This window comes from Misgurnus anguillicaudatus, chromosome 8 (genome assembly GCF_027580225.2).
Source record: "Misgurnus anguillicaudatus chromosome 8, ASM2758022v2, whole genome shotgun sequence".
NCBI lineage: Eukaryota > Metazoa > Chordata > Actinopteri > Cypriniformes > Cobitidae > Misgurnus > Misgurnus anguillicaudatus.
In genome coordinates, this window is record NC_073344.2 from 39,024,437 (window position 1) to 39,042,945 (window position 18,509).

At 40.0% G+C, this 18,509-nt stretch overlaps 1 protein-coding gene and 1 long non-coding RNA gene across 2 annotated transcripts in view; one reads left to right on the forward strand and one right to left on the reverse strand.

Annotated features, from left to right (window-relative positions):
• Positions 1-18,509, forward strand: part of obsl1a (obscurin like cytoskeletal adaptor 1a) — a 101,044-nt gene that overhangs the window by 57,080 nt on the left and 25,455 nt on the right. The window contains exons 13-14 of the mRNA XM_073870892.1: positions 10,491-10,766; positions 10,925-11,194. Coding sequence (XP_073726993.1) covers positions 10,491-10,766; positions 10,925-11,194 — 546 coding nt within the window. The remainder of the gene's footprint in view (positions 1-10,490; positions 10,767-10,924; positions 11,195-18,509) is intronic.
• Positions 5,271-7,000, reverse strand: LOC141365898 (uncharacterized). The gene is made up of 3 exons (XR_012370836.1): positions 6,712-7,000; positions 6,563-6,637; positions 5,271-6,487 (listed from the first exon to the last, which is right to left on the reverse strand). It is a non-coding gene; the product is annotated as an uncharacterized lncRNA (long non-coding RNA).

An 18,509-nucleotide genomic window follows, 5' to 3' on the forward strand; every position in this document is an offset into this window, starting at 1 on the left:
ATTAAGGATGTTTAAAATTTCTAACCTGGTGGTCAGACTCAGGACTTGAATGGATCAAATCAGCAGATTTGCAAAGGTTTATTTATTTCAACATATATCATAAATAAAAATTAGAAGGGTAAGTTAAGTATCACATATATTTCCTACTATGTGATTTCCATATTATAGACGAGAGTATGCAACTGCATGGCAAAAAATATCCTCACAACATTATTATTTCTCAAAACTTTGATAAAAATTATTTTCAAAGGAACTGTATTCTTACAGTTATTCAAAGATGCACTCATTACTCCGCATATGACGGCAATGAACGTCTCATATGGCAATAAATATCCCCATATAACTTAAAATAACAGCATAATGAAATGAATAAACAGACAAGGAAGCAGGATTGGCATGTAAATTGTATTATTATAACCGAAAAAAGCAATATTACTGAAATAAACTCTGAGGAAGATGTGCCAAACACGTTAAAATAAATAAGCAATAACATTATTAATAAAAAATATTATTATCTCTCAAACCTTTATATAACAAAATTATATTTAAAGAAAAAATTCTTACAGTTATTGAAAGATGCACACATTATTCCTTATTACTCCCATTTATGAGCACGTTCATCTCTGGCCTCGCTCTGTTATGTAATAGCTGATTGACGGGTGCACATATCCGTCTTTCAAACCGGTATCATTTTGTGTAGTTACTCATTTTGGAAAATTAGCCATGATTTTATTATTATTATAAAAATGTTTTTTATTTTTGGCAGATTGATTACGATTTGTATCTAATTTTACTACAAATACGAGACCTTTTTTTTACCATGGAGGGCTGGTGGTATACGAAATTTCCCGGTATATTTTTTGGTCCCACCCGGCCCTGGTCACACCAGGCCTACCGGCATGTCATATGAATATAATTTCATGGGTTTTATTTTTTTCAAATGCCAAAAGATTGCATAGCTCACGTTTACAAGCCAGTCACTTGGTTTAAGTTTATATTTTAAAAATATTGCCTTAAAGAGGAATCAAACCCAGGTCACCTGTGTTGTAGGTCTGTGACACTACCACGACGCCACAGAGTCACCTGATAGAAGTTGCTCTCTACACTCCCCAAGTAGTCTCCAGCAAAATTCACGTTAAAAAAAGACTTCTATATGTAAGCAATATAACATTACTTACTAGACTAAAAACATGATGGCCAAGTCAGCATCGGTCAGGAACCCCTCCTCCTCCTCTAGTTCACACCAGCGAGCAAACGCTGGCCCAATACTGATCCTCATACTGCCTTTTATTCTGTCACTCTCCCGTTCTCTCTTTCTGGTCTTCTCCGACAAAACCTTAGGTTTCTTTTTCCTAGTTGCTGCTTCGGCCATGACAAAACATCTGGAAAATAAAAAGTTGCGCTGTCGTCCGGATTTGAGGAAGTGGGGGAAGTGACGTATTGTGTAAAACAGTCGAATTTTGTAGTTCTTTTGTGTTCGGGTTACTACCCGAAACACCAAGTTTAAAAGTAAGAGTTAAAGCGATACAGACCCCGTCAGGCTACTGTAGACATGCCATTCAAACTATTTTAAGTTGATGTACCATCACAAGGGTCTTAAAAAAATTATGAAGGTTGAAAAACTACAAAGTGTCACTTTAATTTAAGCTTAGTACAGACAACTCAAACTAAACAGTTACTATAACATGTCTGCTAGTTTAAAGGAACACGCCCACATTTTGGGACTTCAGCTAATTCACCATATCCCCCAGAGTTAGATAAGTCCATACATAGCTTTCTCATCTCCGTGCGTGTTGTAACTCTGTTTGACGCAGCCCCCGCTAGCTTAGCTTAGCACAAAGACTGGAAATGAATGGCACCAGCTAGCATACTGCTCCCAGTAAGTGACAAAATAACGCAAACATTTTCCTATTTATATGTTTTGATTTGTATAGTCACACCATGTACAAATAACAAGGTGATATGAGACACAGCTGTCTTTTAACAGTATACATACTGGGAACTATATTCTCAGAAGACGAAGCACTGCTGCTTGGGCAAATCACTCCGCCCAAGTTTTTACTAGAAAAATGTGTGGAAACTGTTTAAATTAAATTTCTTAAGCAGGTTCAACTCAAAACTATAAGTTGTTAATACAAAGACAGACAATAGACTGTTGACACAACAAGGTGATTTTTTTTAAATAAACAATGTTCATTTTAGAAAGAAAAAATGTCAATTTTCAGACATTTCCTTTTTTTTCACAAATAGGTGAACTGCAGACTTTGAGAACACTGAAGACTCACAAACAAATTCAGTACTGAACAAGCAGGGCTGGACTGGGACAAAAATTGGCCCTGGCATTTTGGCCCAGATCGGCCCACTACATAGGATCACAAATTTTTGTGCAATTTGACAGACTCCCACTGGCGCTGCATGCTTCATAAAAAAACGTGAAAAGTTGTGATCTATTGTAACAGTTGAGCTTGCTTTTCACACGGGAACAAGCTGAATTTACACCTCCACTGCAAGAGTCCTCAAAAATAAACATGTGTAAAGTAAAAAGGATAGTTTTAATAACAAAAAGAACTGTTAATTAGCCTTTTAAATTCATTACTTGTTTATTTTCATGTTAACAACAGGAGCACAACACGTGCAGAACGCACTTTCTAGAAAGTAGTGTATCAGTAACTACTCTGCTGAAAAAAACAATAAAACCATTACAAAAAATTCTAATGGTTTTATTGGGAATTTTATTGTCTCAAATGGAATATGGCCCAAAACACACTACAGTGTATTGGTTTTTGTTGGTCTGTAATGGTATGTATTGCAGGGCCGCTGGAAGTCATTTTGAACAGGGGGTGCTGTGATTTTTTTTCTCCAAAAACACCTATAAGCCTATAGGCCTATTTAAAATACATTTGAAAAAAAAAACTTGAGTTTCACTACTTTATTGTCATATACATAATAATGTTAATTAAACTTCACAATTTTCACTAAAAATACTTTATTTGTAACAAGAGATAAAGAATTTATGAAACTGCAGAGAGCAGAAGCGTTTCAGCACTCGGACAGCGCAATGTTTTTTTTCTCATCTCACCATATCCACAGGGACAGAGTCATTAGTCAGAGTCATTGCCCCCTCAGATCTGATTTGTGCCCCCTCTGTTTCATTTTTGTAATAATGGTTACAAATAAAATGCTCATCCTTTTGAGTTAAATAATAATTTAACCTTATCCCCATATGGGATTTAGAATGTTCAGTGACATGACATTACTGCCAGATTCAAACGTCTTTCGCGTTGGTTGGCTCCAGACGGACGAGCTCAGCGCTGTCATATATCAACACTATGCAGTGTTTTCAACCTCATAATGTTTATTTTAGATTTCAAACATTTAAATACACATAAGCACTGGTAAAACAATATCCTACATTTAGTTTGTAAACTACACAATGATGTCTGTGGAAGCAGCAATAAAACTGGATTTCCTACCGTGACATTTATTGCTTATTTAGACTGCTGTTAAAAGCGTGTTTGGCGCATTTAGCTTACCTCAGAGTTTATTTCAATAATATTGCTGCTTTCCCGGTAATAATAATAATAATAATACAATTTACATGTCAATCCTGCTCCCTTGTCTGCTTATTAATTTTATTATGCTGTTATGTTAAGTTATTCTATGTGGATATTTATTGCCATACGAGACGTTCATTGCCGTTATATGAATACTCTTGTCTAATATTCAAATAATATGCGGAAAAATGCGTGCATCTTTGAATAACTGTAAGAATACAGTTCCTTTGAAAATAATTTTTGTCAAAGTTTTGAGAAATAATATTGTTGTGAGGATATTTATTGCAGACGTTTATTGCCGTTCGTCTATAATACGGAAAGAATATAGCCAATATATCATGTTACCATACCCTTCTCCTGACCACCAGGCTAGAGATTTTAAACATACTTAATCCACATTTACTAGTCTATCAAATAATATCTCATGATCTATCAACTATCAACTGGAACAAGTCAATTTTACTACCACTATCAGATGATGCATGGGATTCTGGAGCTCAGGACCCCTCTCTCCAGCTTCACACAGGCAACATCAAGTACCTAGGGATTCAGATTTCCCCCAGGCTGTCAGAGCGTTTCACTCTCAACTACACTCCTCTCCTTAAAGGGATACTTCACCGATTTAGCATTCAGCTTTGTATTTGTAGAAACCCGGCAGTATTACTGAATGACCATGTTTTCCTCCCTCATTTCCCCCTGAGAGGAGAGATATCTGCATTTTGGTTCTGCAAAAAAGTCCTCCGATGATGTAATATGACGATTTTTGCATCATCGGAGGACTTTTTTGCAGAACCAAAATGCAGATATCTCTCCTCTCAGGGGGAAATGATGGAGGGAAACATGGTCATTCAGTAATACTGCCGGGTTTCTACAGATACAAAGCTGAATGCTAAATCGGTGAAGTATCCCTTTAAGAAAATTGAAGACGAATATAAACGCTGGTCTAAACATCCACTAACATTAATCGGAAGAATAGCCGCTGTAAAGATGAAAACCCTACCTCAAATTAACTACCTTTTTTCTATGATCCCCGTCACTCCTACAGATAAATGGTTCAAAACTCTTAAATCTTTAACAACACAATTTTATTGGAAAAATAAAAAACCCAGAATTTCACTCTCAACACTACAAAATAAAAAATCACATGGGGGGCTTGAGGCTCCAAACTTCTATCATTACTTCCTGGCAAATCAATTACAGTATTTAGTTAAATGGATCAATATACACAAGTACAATTACCCATGGCTAGAATTGGAACAAAACCAATGCATAAATATCTCAATTTCAGATCTCCCCTTCCTCTCACAATCAATTAAGAAATCCAACCTCTTCCAAAGCATTACTATACAATCAACTCTGACAGCCTGGTGGAAAACAAATCAAATCACAAAATCATCACTAGAATTAAATAAGTTTACCCCACTTTGGCACAACCCAGAATTCAAGATTCAAAATAAACCTCTTTTTTTTCCCGACATGGGCACAAAAAGGAATCACACATCTTCACCATGTATTTGAGAACCACCACTTCATGTCATTTGACACACTCACACAGAAATATGGGGTTGGGAAAGAACAATTTATTCAATATCAACAACTTAGACTTAGAATTAAACACAAAACCATACTTATCAACAACACATTACAACCATCTCAACTTATAGAAGAACTTATGAAAATTAATACCTTCAAATTAACCTCCCAACTATACACACTGATTTCCCACCAAAACACAACAATAACACTCCCAACAACCAAATGGGAAGCTGACTTGGCCTCCTCTTCCAACCCTGAGTACTGGGAACAAATCTGCAGGAACACATTTTTCATGACCAATAACACAAACCTGCAGCTTATACAATATAAAGTCATTCACAGAACTCACATCACCCAAAGTAAAATGTTTAAAATGGGCCTACACAACACCAATATTTGTTCACAATGCACTTTAGGTAGGATAGATGACTATTTACACGCCATGTGGCAATGCCAACCAGTTCAATCATTTTGGGTTACAGTCACTGAGACATTATCCACCGTCCTGAGTCACAGAATCCCATTATCTCCAACACCCTGTCTCATTGGCGACATTTCTGAAATCCATATCCCCCAAAAATACAGGAATCCATTGCTCGTCTCTCTAGCTGTCGCTAAGAAAGTAGTTCTCCAAAACTGGAAATCAAAGAATTCTTGCAACATCAATCATTGTGTGGCGATGTGGTGTACAAAGGAAACTACAAATTAAAATATCCGACTACGCCACCCGGACTATACCGGGAAATTAAATCAAGGCACAAGAGGTTTGTTTGTCAAATATGGGGCGAGGAGGACACGGACACAAAGTAGAAAATATAAATATTTATTTTACACATTTTAAAAACAGGATCATTATCCCGGACACAAAGGGACAAACACAATAAATTAAAGTGGGGGCTGCAGGCAGGGATCGTGTTTTCACCCCACACACTATACCACAGCAAAGTCAGTGAAACACTGCAAAATATCAACCAGTTGTGTAATCGATCCCCAGCTTACGTTTCCCACTCAATACAAAACAAAAATACAAAATCAAGACGCTCATTAACAATCGAATAATAAACATTAATAGCCAAAACAAATAAACAAAAACAGTCAAAGGGTTTAATAAAAACAAATAACCAAACAAACAAACAAAACGACAGCTGAAAGTAATCAGTTCATGTCAAGCCACGGGGCAATCAGAGGAAAAACTCATGTGCTTTCACAACCCTCATAAATGGCCCCATAGCCGGAACACCGGACGACGTAATTCGCCCATAGTCACTCAGACATGAATATCCGAACTGGAGTGAATGAAACCCAGGCAAGGCAGCAGCGCGGTCATCTCTGACGATTTACATTCCGCCCCATTCAATTTGGTTGCGGACACCCTTAAGGTGTAATCTACATGTTACCTGCCAGGCACAGAACACTTCATTAAATAACTCAAACAAATGAATAAGTAGCCTACTGTTTAAACGACTACATACCAAGGAGAATTGGTCCAGGAAATTACCACCACCGCCATACACCGCGATGAGGAAGCACACTTGAGAACCATTATCCTGGCAGCAACAGGTAACGTTCATTATTAAAAACGTAGTAACCAGCGGATTTCATACGTCTAGCATACACCTACCGTTCATTCATAAAAACCCGCGTCGCCGGGAGGGCGGTACCACTGGGTGACGTCTCACATGCACGGACAATTCAGGACTCTTATACCCTCTGAAGTGTACTCTAATAGGTTGGCAGTTTTACCCTGCTTCAGCCAATAGCAAGGATATACGTCATCCTGTTACAATTGGATAAATTTAATTTCTGAACACATTTCAATAGAGAAATATAATGCACGCAGATGGAAGCAGATATTAGCCTTTGTAGACATCTGGTCCCCATTTCTATCATTTCTTAACACAAAAACATAGCTACAAGCCGTGTACATTACCAATCACACATCTCTCTCTTCTATTATGTAATTTAATTTATTTTATCTCTATAGGCACACATTATTTTAATTCATGCATAACATGTTTTTCCAACCCTTTTTAAACCCATTTCCGCTTAAATACTCTAACTGTGACTAACGAACGTGAACCTCAAGATCATTCTATTCAACCAGCAATAATAATGTCTCACTGCAACTGTATTGTCCTTTTGTAATTTGTCTGTTATTTTGTTGTATGTATGTTATGTGTTACACTTTTACGTGGTGCTTAATCCCCCTTCCCTTATGTGCACTGTAAATAAGTATTCCTATTTTCCGTACTGTAAAAAAAATTTACTTTATATAAAAAAAAAAGTTGTCCTCCGAAGGTGGTGGCGGGCCAAAAAAAAAAAAAAAAAATAATAATAATAATATCTCATGCTCTATCATCATTACGCTGTTTAAATTTTGCTAGTCAGTTTTTGGTTACCTGTGCAGTTGCAAGGCTATTGAGTGTTTTATGGAGCGCTGCATTTAAAAACCTGTCGTTCCAAAGCGAGATCTCAGTGTGTATTATTCATTGATGGTATAAAGTTAAGCCCCCTCAACAATTTCACATGCCCCTCAGTCACTTCATCCTGCAGCTGGGCCTGAGTAGCATTTAAAAAAGCATTTAAAAATAGATGCATTTGTTTAAAGCAAACCATTGATTTACTTAGCTACAGATGAAGCAGCTCTTTACGCCTTCTAACGTCTCATAAATGAACGTCGGTCATCATTTATGTCCAAGAGACTCAATAATAATCTTTTACATTTTAATCCATTAATTTTTCATATTTTTCATACTAGCAAAAGACACTCGCGTCGCGCATTGCGCCGGTTGTATAATAGAGTCCACAGTCTCTCATGAGTTAGGGGACGAATGCCCAGGGATTTCAGAATTTCTGTGTGGGCATGCATCAGCGAAAGGTATGTGAGTCTTTTCTGGGTCATGGTGCTGCGTACCATTGTCCTCAAAAGACGCAAGGCGGAGAAAGTGCGCTCAGATGAGGCCACGGAGATGGGTAGGCACAGACAGTAATGAAATTAAAATCCAAAATACACGTATTAACCTACGTGTGTCCAAAAATAATTTCCTAAAATAAAAAAGTAATATATAAATTGTGCAAAATATTTTTACTTAAAAAATCTCCCTCTCGCCAACAGGGGGTGCTGCAGCACCCGCAGCACCCCCACTTCCCGCGGCCATGTGTATTGGTTCTATGTATTGGTTCTAATGGAATATGTATTGATTCTAATGGAATATGGCCCAAAAAACACTAAGGTGTAGTGGTTTTAATGGTAAAAGCTAATGGTTCCTATTGGTATTTTAATGGAAACCATTAGAATTTTCTGTAATGGTTTTATTTATTTTTTCAGGAGGGTAGTGACTAGTATCAGAAACTGCACGATTCTTACGTAGCATTAATGATAAACCACAAACTAAAATGTCTTACGAACTGTAAAAAAATTATGTTTGTAACGTAACATTACCTATAAGCCATGGGTCTCAAATGACGGTTATAGAGTATTTTAACTTAGACGATAAAACTCATAATATCTGCTTTGTCCTCTTTTCGCGTGATGAGCTAAATAAATCATTTTCACCTAATACAATGAAGACTGAACAAACGATGACAGTGATGATTGTAAGTAGGTCAGCATACCTTGTTGTTCTTCCACTTCTTTAACACAAAATAAAGTTCTTTGTTGCTGTTTTCTCTAAACAGCTGCCTGTGTACTTCACTTCTGCATATGTGCATAGACTAGACTCGCGGGAGAAAGCGTATTGAAGCAGTACAATTGTCAGGACCCTGTCAGATTGGTCTCTTGTTTTACTGTCTAGTTTAGATTAACAGGGTTCTGACAGTATCATGTTCTGTGTGGGAACACGTGGCCATGGTTTGTTGATAGCTGGCCATGTGTTTTCCTTGTCCTGTCTCTTTTACCTCGCTCCCTTGTCGTTCTCATTGGTTTGATTGTTTTATCCCTTGCACCTGTTTCCCTCTTGATTTACTACCTTATTTAAAGCCCTTGTGTTTCTTGTCCTGTGCTCGTTCGTTTTGTTAGTACTCTTGTCGTCTAGTGTTTCTGCCAGTATTTAGTCAAGTGTGTGTGTTAAGTGTGTGTTTTGTAATTATATCCTGTTTACTGTTGTTTGCCCCCTCGAGGGCTTTTTGTTTTGTTAATATTAAAGTGTTTTCTGTTCACCCCTCAACATCGTCTGCTTTTGGTTTCATCCGTTCCTATTCTTGACAACAATTAAATAACATTGCAAATATAAAATGCAAGTTTTGTGAATACAGTGATAGATGGATTGTTAATCATGGGCTTGCCAATAAGCTTACATATTACATTTGCATATTTATATCATGCACAAAGGCACACGCCTACCATGGCTGCGTCCAAAACCACCTACTTCCATATTATATAGTAGGCGAAAAGCAGTAGGCGAGTAGTATATCCAAATTCATAGTATTACAAAAATAGCAGGCGAAAAGTACCCGGATGACCTACTACTTATGGCAAAATCTCGAAATGTTCTTTCAAAGTACATTTTGCTATCCCGTGAGCCCCCAGGAGAGGAGTTATCTAAAGGAGAAGAAAATGGAGGGGAGTTGTTTTATTTAAAAATGTCCAAAAGCTGTAACGTGAGTCTATTCACTTAGCACAGGGGTGGGCATTCCTGGTCCTGAAGGGCCGCTGTCCTGTAAAGTTTAGCTCCAACCCTAATCAAACACACGTGAATGTCTCCAAGTAATCCTACAGCCTTTGATTAGGATTTTCAGATGTGTTTGAGATGTGTCCTTCATGTAAAAAGTGCATTACAAATAAAACGTATTATTATTATTATTATTAAAATGCAATACATATTTAACAGCTGTCCCTTGTAGTTAAAATGTGCTAGTTTAATGTCAATTCAATTAACGAATAACTTATTGTTATGAGAATGTGTGTCACGTGATGTATCAACATGGCGATTGTACTACTTCCGAATTTATTTATTCATATTCATACTATATAGAATGTACTATTTTAACTGTCGATGAGTACTGTAGGTCCTTCATCTAATTCAGTACCTACTATCACAGTATGTGAGTTCGGACGCAGCCATGCACGTGCGTGTTATTTCTTTGCACCAGATATTTGAACAGTGAACAGCCATGAGTCATGTAGTACAACACACTCGATGCTCCAGAGTACTTTTTAGAGTACTGCTTACTAAAGTTGCTTAGTTTAACTATTGCATCCACCTAAAAGTTCATACAGCACAGCATTGTCAAGTAAAATCAACAAGTTTTTCCAATTGAATTATACTTACAAGCTTTTTTAAGTAGATTCAGTTATTACTTTTTACAGTGTGTGCATGAGCCTCCATTGAGAAGGAGAGATGTTTTTGTTTAAAAAAAGACAATGAAAGTGGAAGGTTCACAAACATCTGTTCTCTCCAGAGCCTGCAGTGAAGATCATTGGAAACTCTGGGGATCATAATTACCAGGAGATGGTAGTAGGAGATGACCTTATCTTAGCTTGTGAGGTTTCTCGAGCCAACACACCAGTTAAGTGGCTTTTTAATGACAAACCATTGGTCCCTGATGATCGGACACATATTGAGAGCCATGGAACACTCCAGAAGCTGACCTTATCCAACATCCTCCTCTCTGACTCTGGGAAATACATATGTGATGTTGTTGATGACAAAATGATAACTGTTGTTAAAGTCCAAGGTATTCAATGTGTAAATCTTTTAATTTTTATTACAGTAAAGGAAATGTGTTTAATTTCATGCAATTTACGAAAACTGTTCTTTCTGATATATGAATATGTTGTTATTTTTATTTAAAAAGGTGCTACTACTATACTAAACTGTTCTGTTTACTTCCAGAGCCTCCTGTTGAGTTCCTCAACAAAGAAGAGGTGAACTTAGTCACTGGTTATGAAGCAGAGTCTGTAACTCTGACCGCCATGGTCTCTAGACACAATGCCCAGGTGCGGTGGCTTAAAGATTGGACTCCAGTTAGTGAAGAACGTTTCTTGATAGCCAGCCAGGGCCTGGCCCGCACTTTAACAATTGACCCATTAAAGAGGCTTGACAGTGGAGAGTATACTTGTGATGCTAACACGGATGAGATGCACTTTAGTCTGCTGGTCAAAGGTTGGTAGCTGGAGGCCTTTTTTCAACATAACAACACAACATGACAACATAATATGCTAAGCTTTCCAAAAAAGTCATATTTTTTCATAGCATTTCCATGAAACTTATATGATTGGAGAGAAAAATGTTATTAATTCACATGTTCATAAAATGTATTTTTATTGATTTCATGAGTTCGCAATAACACGTAATCAATAGGATAATATGATAATAAAGCATATTTGACATGCTGCCCAAGGGGAGGGCTTGGATTTTTAGCCCGAACCCAGAGTACTCCCCCTCTTTAACTGGTATAGATGTACTAACTGAGAGTGAGGCGATGGGGTGGAGGAGGGATGCTGCAAAAATTCTCACGGGACAGAGGTAGGGAACGGCTATATACAGTACTGTGCAAAAGTTTTAGGCCACCACCACCAGACTTATTGTTTTAGAAGTTTTAATGTCCATTCATATTTATTTTTCAATCTATTTTATTAAGATACAAAAGAAAATACAGGAAATATGTACATGTGTGACCTCTCTTGGCCCTAAACACATCTTGAGCGTTTTCGAGCAGAAGGAAGTAAAAAAGATTGGGATTTAATTTTATTTAGGTTTAAGAGATCCTGCAGTCTCCTGCTATTGCTCAAGTGGAAGGGGAGTTTACCCTACAAACTTTAGACACATTATACATACATTTTTAAACATTTTATTACTATATACACATGTCCTGTATTTTCTAGATGTACTCAATTAAAGAGACTAAGAAACGTCTCGGTTGGCAACTCGCTTAGAGAGACCAATCTGCTCCGTTTACTACTAAAACGCCAATGAACTTGGCATTGAGGTATTTGCATAATGCCGGCGCCGCCCCGCCAGGTGCGTATATAAGCCGCAGGTGCAAATAGGGAAATTAGCTTCATTTCGCTGAGAAAGCTGGAAAGTGTGACCGGCCGTAAACAGCAGGGAGCAGACTTGTGGCGACGGGACGTGACGTCTCCGTACCCTTCCTTCAGGGAACGAGGGTTACATCCGTAACCAAGACGTTCCCTTTCAGTCGGTCACTACGACGTCACGTCGTGACCGACGAATTGGGAATCCCTACCAAAACGCCACTGGAGCTGACCTCTTCCAGTGTCTGCAAAAAGCCCTCCGGTTCCACTTAAGGAGATGGAGATTAGGATTTAAGGCAGAAGGCCGGACACTACATGTTCCTTTAACCCTACAGTAGTGCCAGCAACTGGGAAGTGCCCTATCTGAGCGGTATAGGGACGCTGCTGAAGCCACCGCCCTGTGAAGGGCTAATGGTGGAGGATGGTCAACCGTGGTTGATGTAATAGACAGCTGTGGCTATGTTAGCAAAGCAGGGCTTTGCTGAGGGAAACGTGGGCTAGTAAGATTAACCCCAAGGAAAAATACTCACAACGGAACCCCGCGTCGGGGACGCAATGTGGATGCCCGAGCCAAGCACATAGGTTCGCGAGGATGCAGCTAGTGAGAGGCTGACAGCTGATGCTCCGTAACATCAGCTACCAAGGCAGCGGAGGAAGGACAAATCAAACATTACGCATTTTTGTCCTAAAGGCCTTCCATACTGACACTTATTGTGACGCACCAGTCAGAGGCTGCAAGCCGACATGCGAGCCGGTGCTCAGTGATCTCCCAGGTGAGCAGAGAACATGAGAGGAGACCGACGGTGCTCCACGCTCTCCTCGGGACTCAATCGTGAAACCAACGCTGAAGCGGTCTCATATGGAGCAGCCAGAGCGGTGTCACAGCCGCAGCTGCAACCATATGCCCCATGAGCTTCTGTAATTGTTTCAGCAGGACCGCGATCTTGCCCGAAATGTATTCAGGCAAGTTAGGATTAGCTGGAGACGCGCTTTTGTTAAACGTGACAATGAAACGATTGAGTACAGTTCCATACCGAGAAAAGAGATCCTCTGCACGGGGCAAAGTTTGCTCTTTTCACAGTTGACCGGAAGACTTAAACGAGCGAGATGCCGAAGCGTTAAGTCTCTTTGTTCACGCGGCGTCTGCCGAGAATGAGCTATTATAAGCCAACGTAGATATAACAAGAATGTGAACACCGCTCTCTCTCAGGGGTTTTAACGCTGTCTCTAACACTTTTGTGGAGACACAGGGAGAGAGAGACAGCTTGAATGGTGGTACATTGTATTGATATGCCCCCTCCCCTTGGACGCAAAGTGGAGAAACGGCCTGTGGCGAGGGAGGATTGACACATAAAAGTATGCGTCTTACAGGTCTAAGGCTGCAAACCGATCTGGGGGCGAATATATTGACATTTTAGTTTCGGAGTTAACATTCTGAAGGATCGCTTTTGGAGAGTCCGGTTCAGAACACACAAATCCAAGATCGGTCGTAACCCGCCGCTTATTATGGGTACTATGAGATAAGGCTGGAAAACCCTGTGCTCATCTCGGTAAGAGGGACCGGCTCGATCGCGTCCTTCGCCAGCAGGACATCGACTTCTGCACGCAGTACATGTGCATCGTACGCTTTCACTGTAGCAGAACGAATGCCCGAGAATTTGGGGGTGTGCCGGTTGAATTGTATTTCATAACCGAGGCGGATCGTGCGTAAAACCCAACGAGACCGGCTGGGGAGCTGAAGCCAAACACCCAGAGACCGTACGAGAGGAATTAGCGGCACTACCAAAGTACCCTTGGTGGGGCAGCCAAGCGAGACAGGAAAACTGCCGGTGTGTGTGCCATGAAGCACAAACTGCTACAGTGTGTGATGTGACACTAACCTGAGACCACTGAAGGGTGTGATGGTCGTCTGGTCTCCAAGACAGAGTGCCCAGACTCCGGAAAACACCCGCTAACGATAGAAGAGATGGAGGGTGAGCTGGTGTGTGCCCGCTCAAGGCTCTCTCGATCCTCAGAAGACCTGGAGAGGGAAGAAGAATGCACTCTTAGTGTGGTTATGTGGGTACCGGCTGGACAGCCGGTGGAACAGCAAAATGAACACGTCTCCCGAAGAGTGATCCTCTCCAACTCCGGGTCGCCCGACTATGGGCCGCTTGAACCTCCATTTGCCACAGGTAGCGGGCTGAGCGGGCAGCTTTGGCTTTGACCTGCACAGAGTCATGGCATGCAACTGATGCCGCCTCTCCACAGGCTCGGACTCCAAGCCCGCGAAGGAAGGGTTGCCGGTCCTTCCAGGAGGCAGCGGGGGCCAGACACAGTTGCATCGCGACCCCCGCTCCACCGAAGGGATGCTGACGTAACCCTTAGTGGCTCCATCAGTGAGGGAGGTGAGGGATGAAGGCGTAACGGCTGAATTCCATGTTCGAGTCAGCTCTTCGTTTCCGCGGGAAAGAAAGGCACAGGAGGTGAGGACCGAGCAGCTCCGAAGTACCAATCAGGCAGATGGGCTGGTTCGGGAGGAGGGGGTTAACCCCTCCAACCCTACCACTTCCGCCGCACGAACGGGCATGGCCGCCATCTCCGGGTCGAACTTCGCCTCGGAGAAAAAGGGGGGTCCCCTCTGATGCTGCTGAAGTGGCGGGACCAGAAGGAGGTCCAATGGATTCGGCAGAAATCATAGAACACGTCTCCAACGGGATCTCAACCGGCTGAGGACGAGGAGGCCTCCGAGCGCTTCGCAGCCGCACCATGGCAGCATTCAGCACTGCAAGGGCGCGGGCGTCGTTCCCGTAAAAACGACACAGTCGTCTTCGCAATCCAAGAGGGAACAAAAACCCTCCACGAACGCTGCCTCTGGGTGCTCGATGACCAAGCACGAAAACAGCTCTCGTGACCGTCTCTGGAGCCCCTGAACTTCTGCATCCAAGATCGCACAGAGGAAAAGCTATCCTGAAAAGGACGCTGATCTCCGAATAAACGAGAGAGTGGCTGTCTTTAAAAAGACACAGAGCTCTCACGTATTACTCTTTCAGGGAAATCACTCTATAGGTGCTCAGCTGGTGATGCGCACAGGGAGAAGCAACGCACACACTGAAACTCAAAATAATAAAGAAGAGCAGTGGAACTGCGGCGTCTGCTGTGGTAGTACTGCTTGTCAAACCAACTTCAGCAACCGTTCCCAGAAGAGCAAGTAGCTTCTCAGTAGCAGATATTGTCGGCTTTCGAAGTGAAAAAGCTAATTTCCCTATTTGCACCTGTGGCTTATATACGCACCTGGCGGGGCGGCAACGGCATTATGCAAATACCTCAAGCCAAGTTCATTGGCGTTTTAGTAGTAAACGAAGCAGATTGGTCTCTCTAAGCGAGTTCCCAATTCGTCGGTCACGACATGATGTCTGATGTCGTAGTGACCGACTGAAAGGGAACAATTATATTTAATCACTATACCTGTGACAAAGACCTTCTCGTGCTTATTGGTTGGATTACATGACCATGCTCCTCCCGAACTTAGATTAATATACTTCATTTGGCTTGGTGCCTGTTAGAAGATAAAATTTACTCACAAAAGCTGTTTGACGTCATGGGGCGCTGCAAGAACCAACAGGGAGATGACATCAGAGTATAACGATAACAATGTGAAATAAGACTCCTCTGTATGATTCTCACGGTACTTTGATGTCTTTGTTGGTTCTTGCAACACTGCGTGAAGTCGAACACCCAAAATCACTTCGTCTTTATTGATTTTGCCATTCAAAATAAAAGTATTATAACATTTTTGCTTTTAACTCATTCACCGCCAGCCTTTTTGAGAAAAGTTGCCCACCTGCATTTTTGTGATTTTAACAAAATTTTCACAAAATTCCTTGCAGGAAAAATTATTTTCTATAAATATATAAACATACAAATTATATCAAATTAAAGAACACACCCTTTGCTTTCAAACAAGCAATAAACAAACAAACAAACAAACAAAATGGGGAAAAAACGTTTCATTATATATTTACTTTTTCTACTTAATTTAACCACTGAAATATGGATATTTCTCTTCAAAAATACAACATTTTGAGCAAAAAGCTTAAAAAATTGCGTTTTTGTAAAGAAATTTATGTTAGAGATCAGACTCAGAATGACTATCAAACATAAAGAGAGTTAAAATAAAACGTTATATTTTTTTAACTTCCGTTTTTGATAAACGGTGGATAAAAGCGGTATTACACTTTCACTTTGAAATTCGTCCAGAAAGGCATACTTATTAGTTAAATATGAACTCATAAATGACGAGATAACTTGTCAATGGCGGTGAATGAGTTAATTGGAAAAGTTCTGAATATGCTTGTTTAAGATGTTTAGCTCTTTCCCCGCCAGCGTTTTTAAAAAAGTTGCCAGCTAGCGCCAGCATTTTCTATAATTTTCACAAAAGTTTAATGCCTTCCAGAAAATGTTCTTCTCTAAATATATAAACATACAATATATCAAAAGACCATCTGCTTTCTTTTTATTACCTCTCAAATAGGGCTGCACGATTAATCGTATTTTTATCATGATAACGATTTGTCTGCCCTGCGATTAATTAATGATAATCGTCACGATTAATGTGTAAAGACCAAACAAAAAACAGACGGTCTAGAACCAAGCAATGTGTTTGTTTGTTTGTTTGTTGTGGGCGGAGTCAGAGTATAGAGGGTGGACATTTCAAGTGTGGTCTGTTTTATGGTAGAAATAACAAGTTGGCATCACGAGATTTACAGTCATTCACCTTGAACGAACATAATGGCAGAGCAACAAGAAGAAAGTGAAGAAATATAGTTCACAAAACGGGTCATATACTATACTCCATTGTTTGGATATTTCAGATTTAAGGAAAGTTATGAGTCTTGTGCAAACTTTGCTCCTGTTCCATTCAAACCTTTTTACGCCCCTCCGCTCGGGTTTCGGGCCAATTTTAACGTCATGATTTTAAATGTTTTAAAGAGATCTAAGAGAATAGAAGCTGTGAATATTACAAAACAATAAGATATTTTATAATATATAAAATATATATAATGGCTGTAAAGTGTAACAAAAATACTGAAGTGAATAAAAGTTCTTCACTAAAAGAATGATCGTCATTTTTAATCGTGATCAAAAGTTTGAGCAAAACAATCGTGATCATCATTTGTCATGTAATCGTGCAGCCCTACTCTCAAATATGGGTAGGTTTCTTTCAAAATAACTCAATTTGAGCAAAAAGCTGAGATAATTCCATTTTTGTAAAGGACTTTTGATAGAGATCAGATTCAGAGCAATCCTTAAAACATACACAGAGATTGAACTGTATGCCCTGAGGGAATACTTCTGGGTTTTTTAAGTTGGGTATGAGTGCCACCTGCTGGATAATAGCAGAAATATGGATTGCCGGAAAAACTGGCAGGGAAGCGTGTTCTCTTAGGGGCTTTTTACACCTGGTCACTTCATGCGTTTTCTCTGATCAGATAGCTATCTGATCGTAAACGCCCTCCGAAACGTTTTCGAGACGGATTTAAATCTGATCGCTCAAGCCACTTCAGGCAGGGACGCATTCCAGATTAAACTGGACAAGTGTAAATACATCTGGGTAATGAAACCACATCTTTCAGCGCATAACTCCTCCCAAACGTAAGCACGTAACCCGGAAGTTAGCCGTCAAAGAGGGAAACAAACAAACGCTTTATGGAGTGATGACAGCGGGTAAAAAAGCTTCCTAGAATCAATAAAAGAGTCTAATGACAAACTCAAATGATATTAAACAAAAAATAAAACTTTAATAGAGAGTTTTGTGAATGCTTTTCCCGTCATGGACCTGTACATTCAATCACCGCGCTGTCACCCTCCTGCTGCGCTGTACTGCGAGCTTCACCTCATGCCGAGCAAGGAGACGCGCGTCACCTGCCCAACATACTGTACAGTACAACATACAGTAAGTGCTGCCTATTGTTGCTTAAACATCATCTTAAGTTTTTTTAAGGCGTAGTAATAAATAGTGTATTTGCAATTTGGGTGGGGGTAAAAGATCGGATTCATATCCGTTTTGCCAAGACGCATTTATGTGGCCAAATGTAAATGGAACAGTTTTAACAAATCAGCTATCCGATCAGAGAAAACACATGAAGTGACCAGGTGTAAAAAGGCTCTTAATTGACAATGGTGGGGAAAGAGTTAAGAGCAGGCAGCTGCAGTGAGGGAAGGACGGAAGAGTGAAAAAAGTCGGACACTTCATCAATCTTGCTGTCCAGTCGACCACACACATCAGCAGAGGCAAAAATTGTGTATTTTATCTTGGATGAAATACCAATAAATTTACATAAAGTGGTTATAAAGAGAATCAACAAAGATAAACTGTTCATTACTGGAAAAGGCTAATTAGTAAATGTTGAGATTGTATGAATCTACTGTGGTAATTCACAACAGTCCCATTAAATGTAATT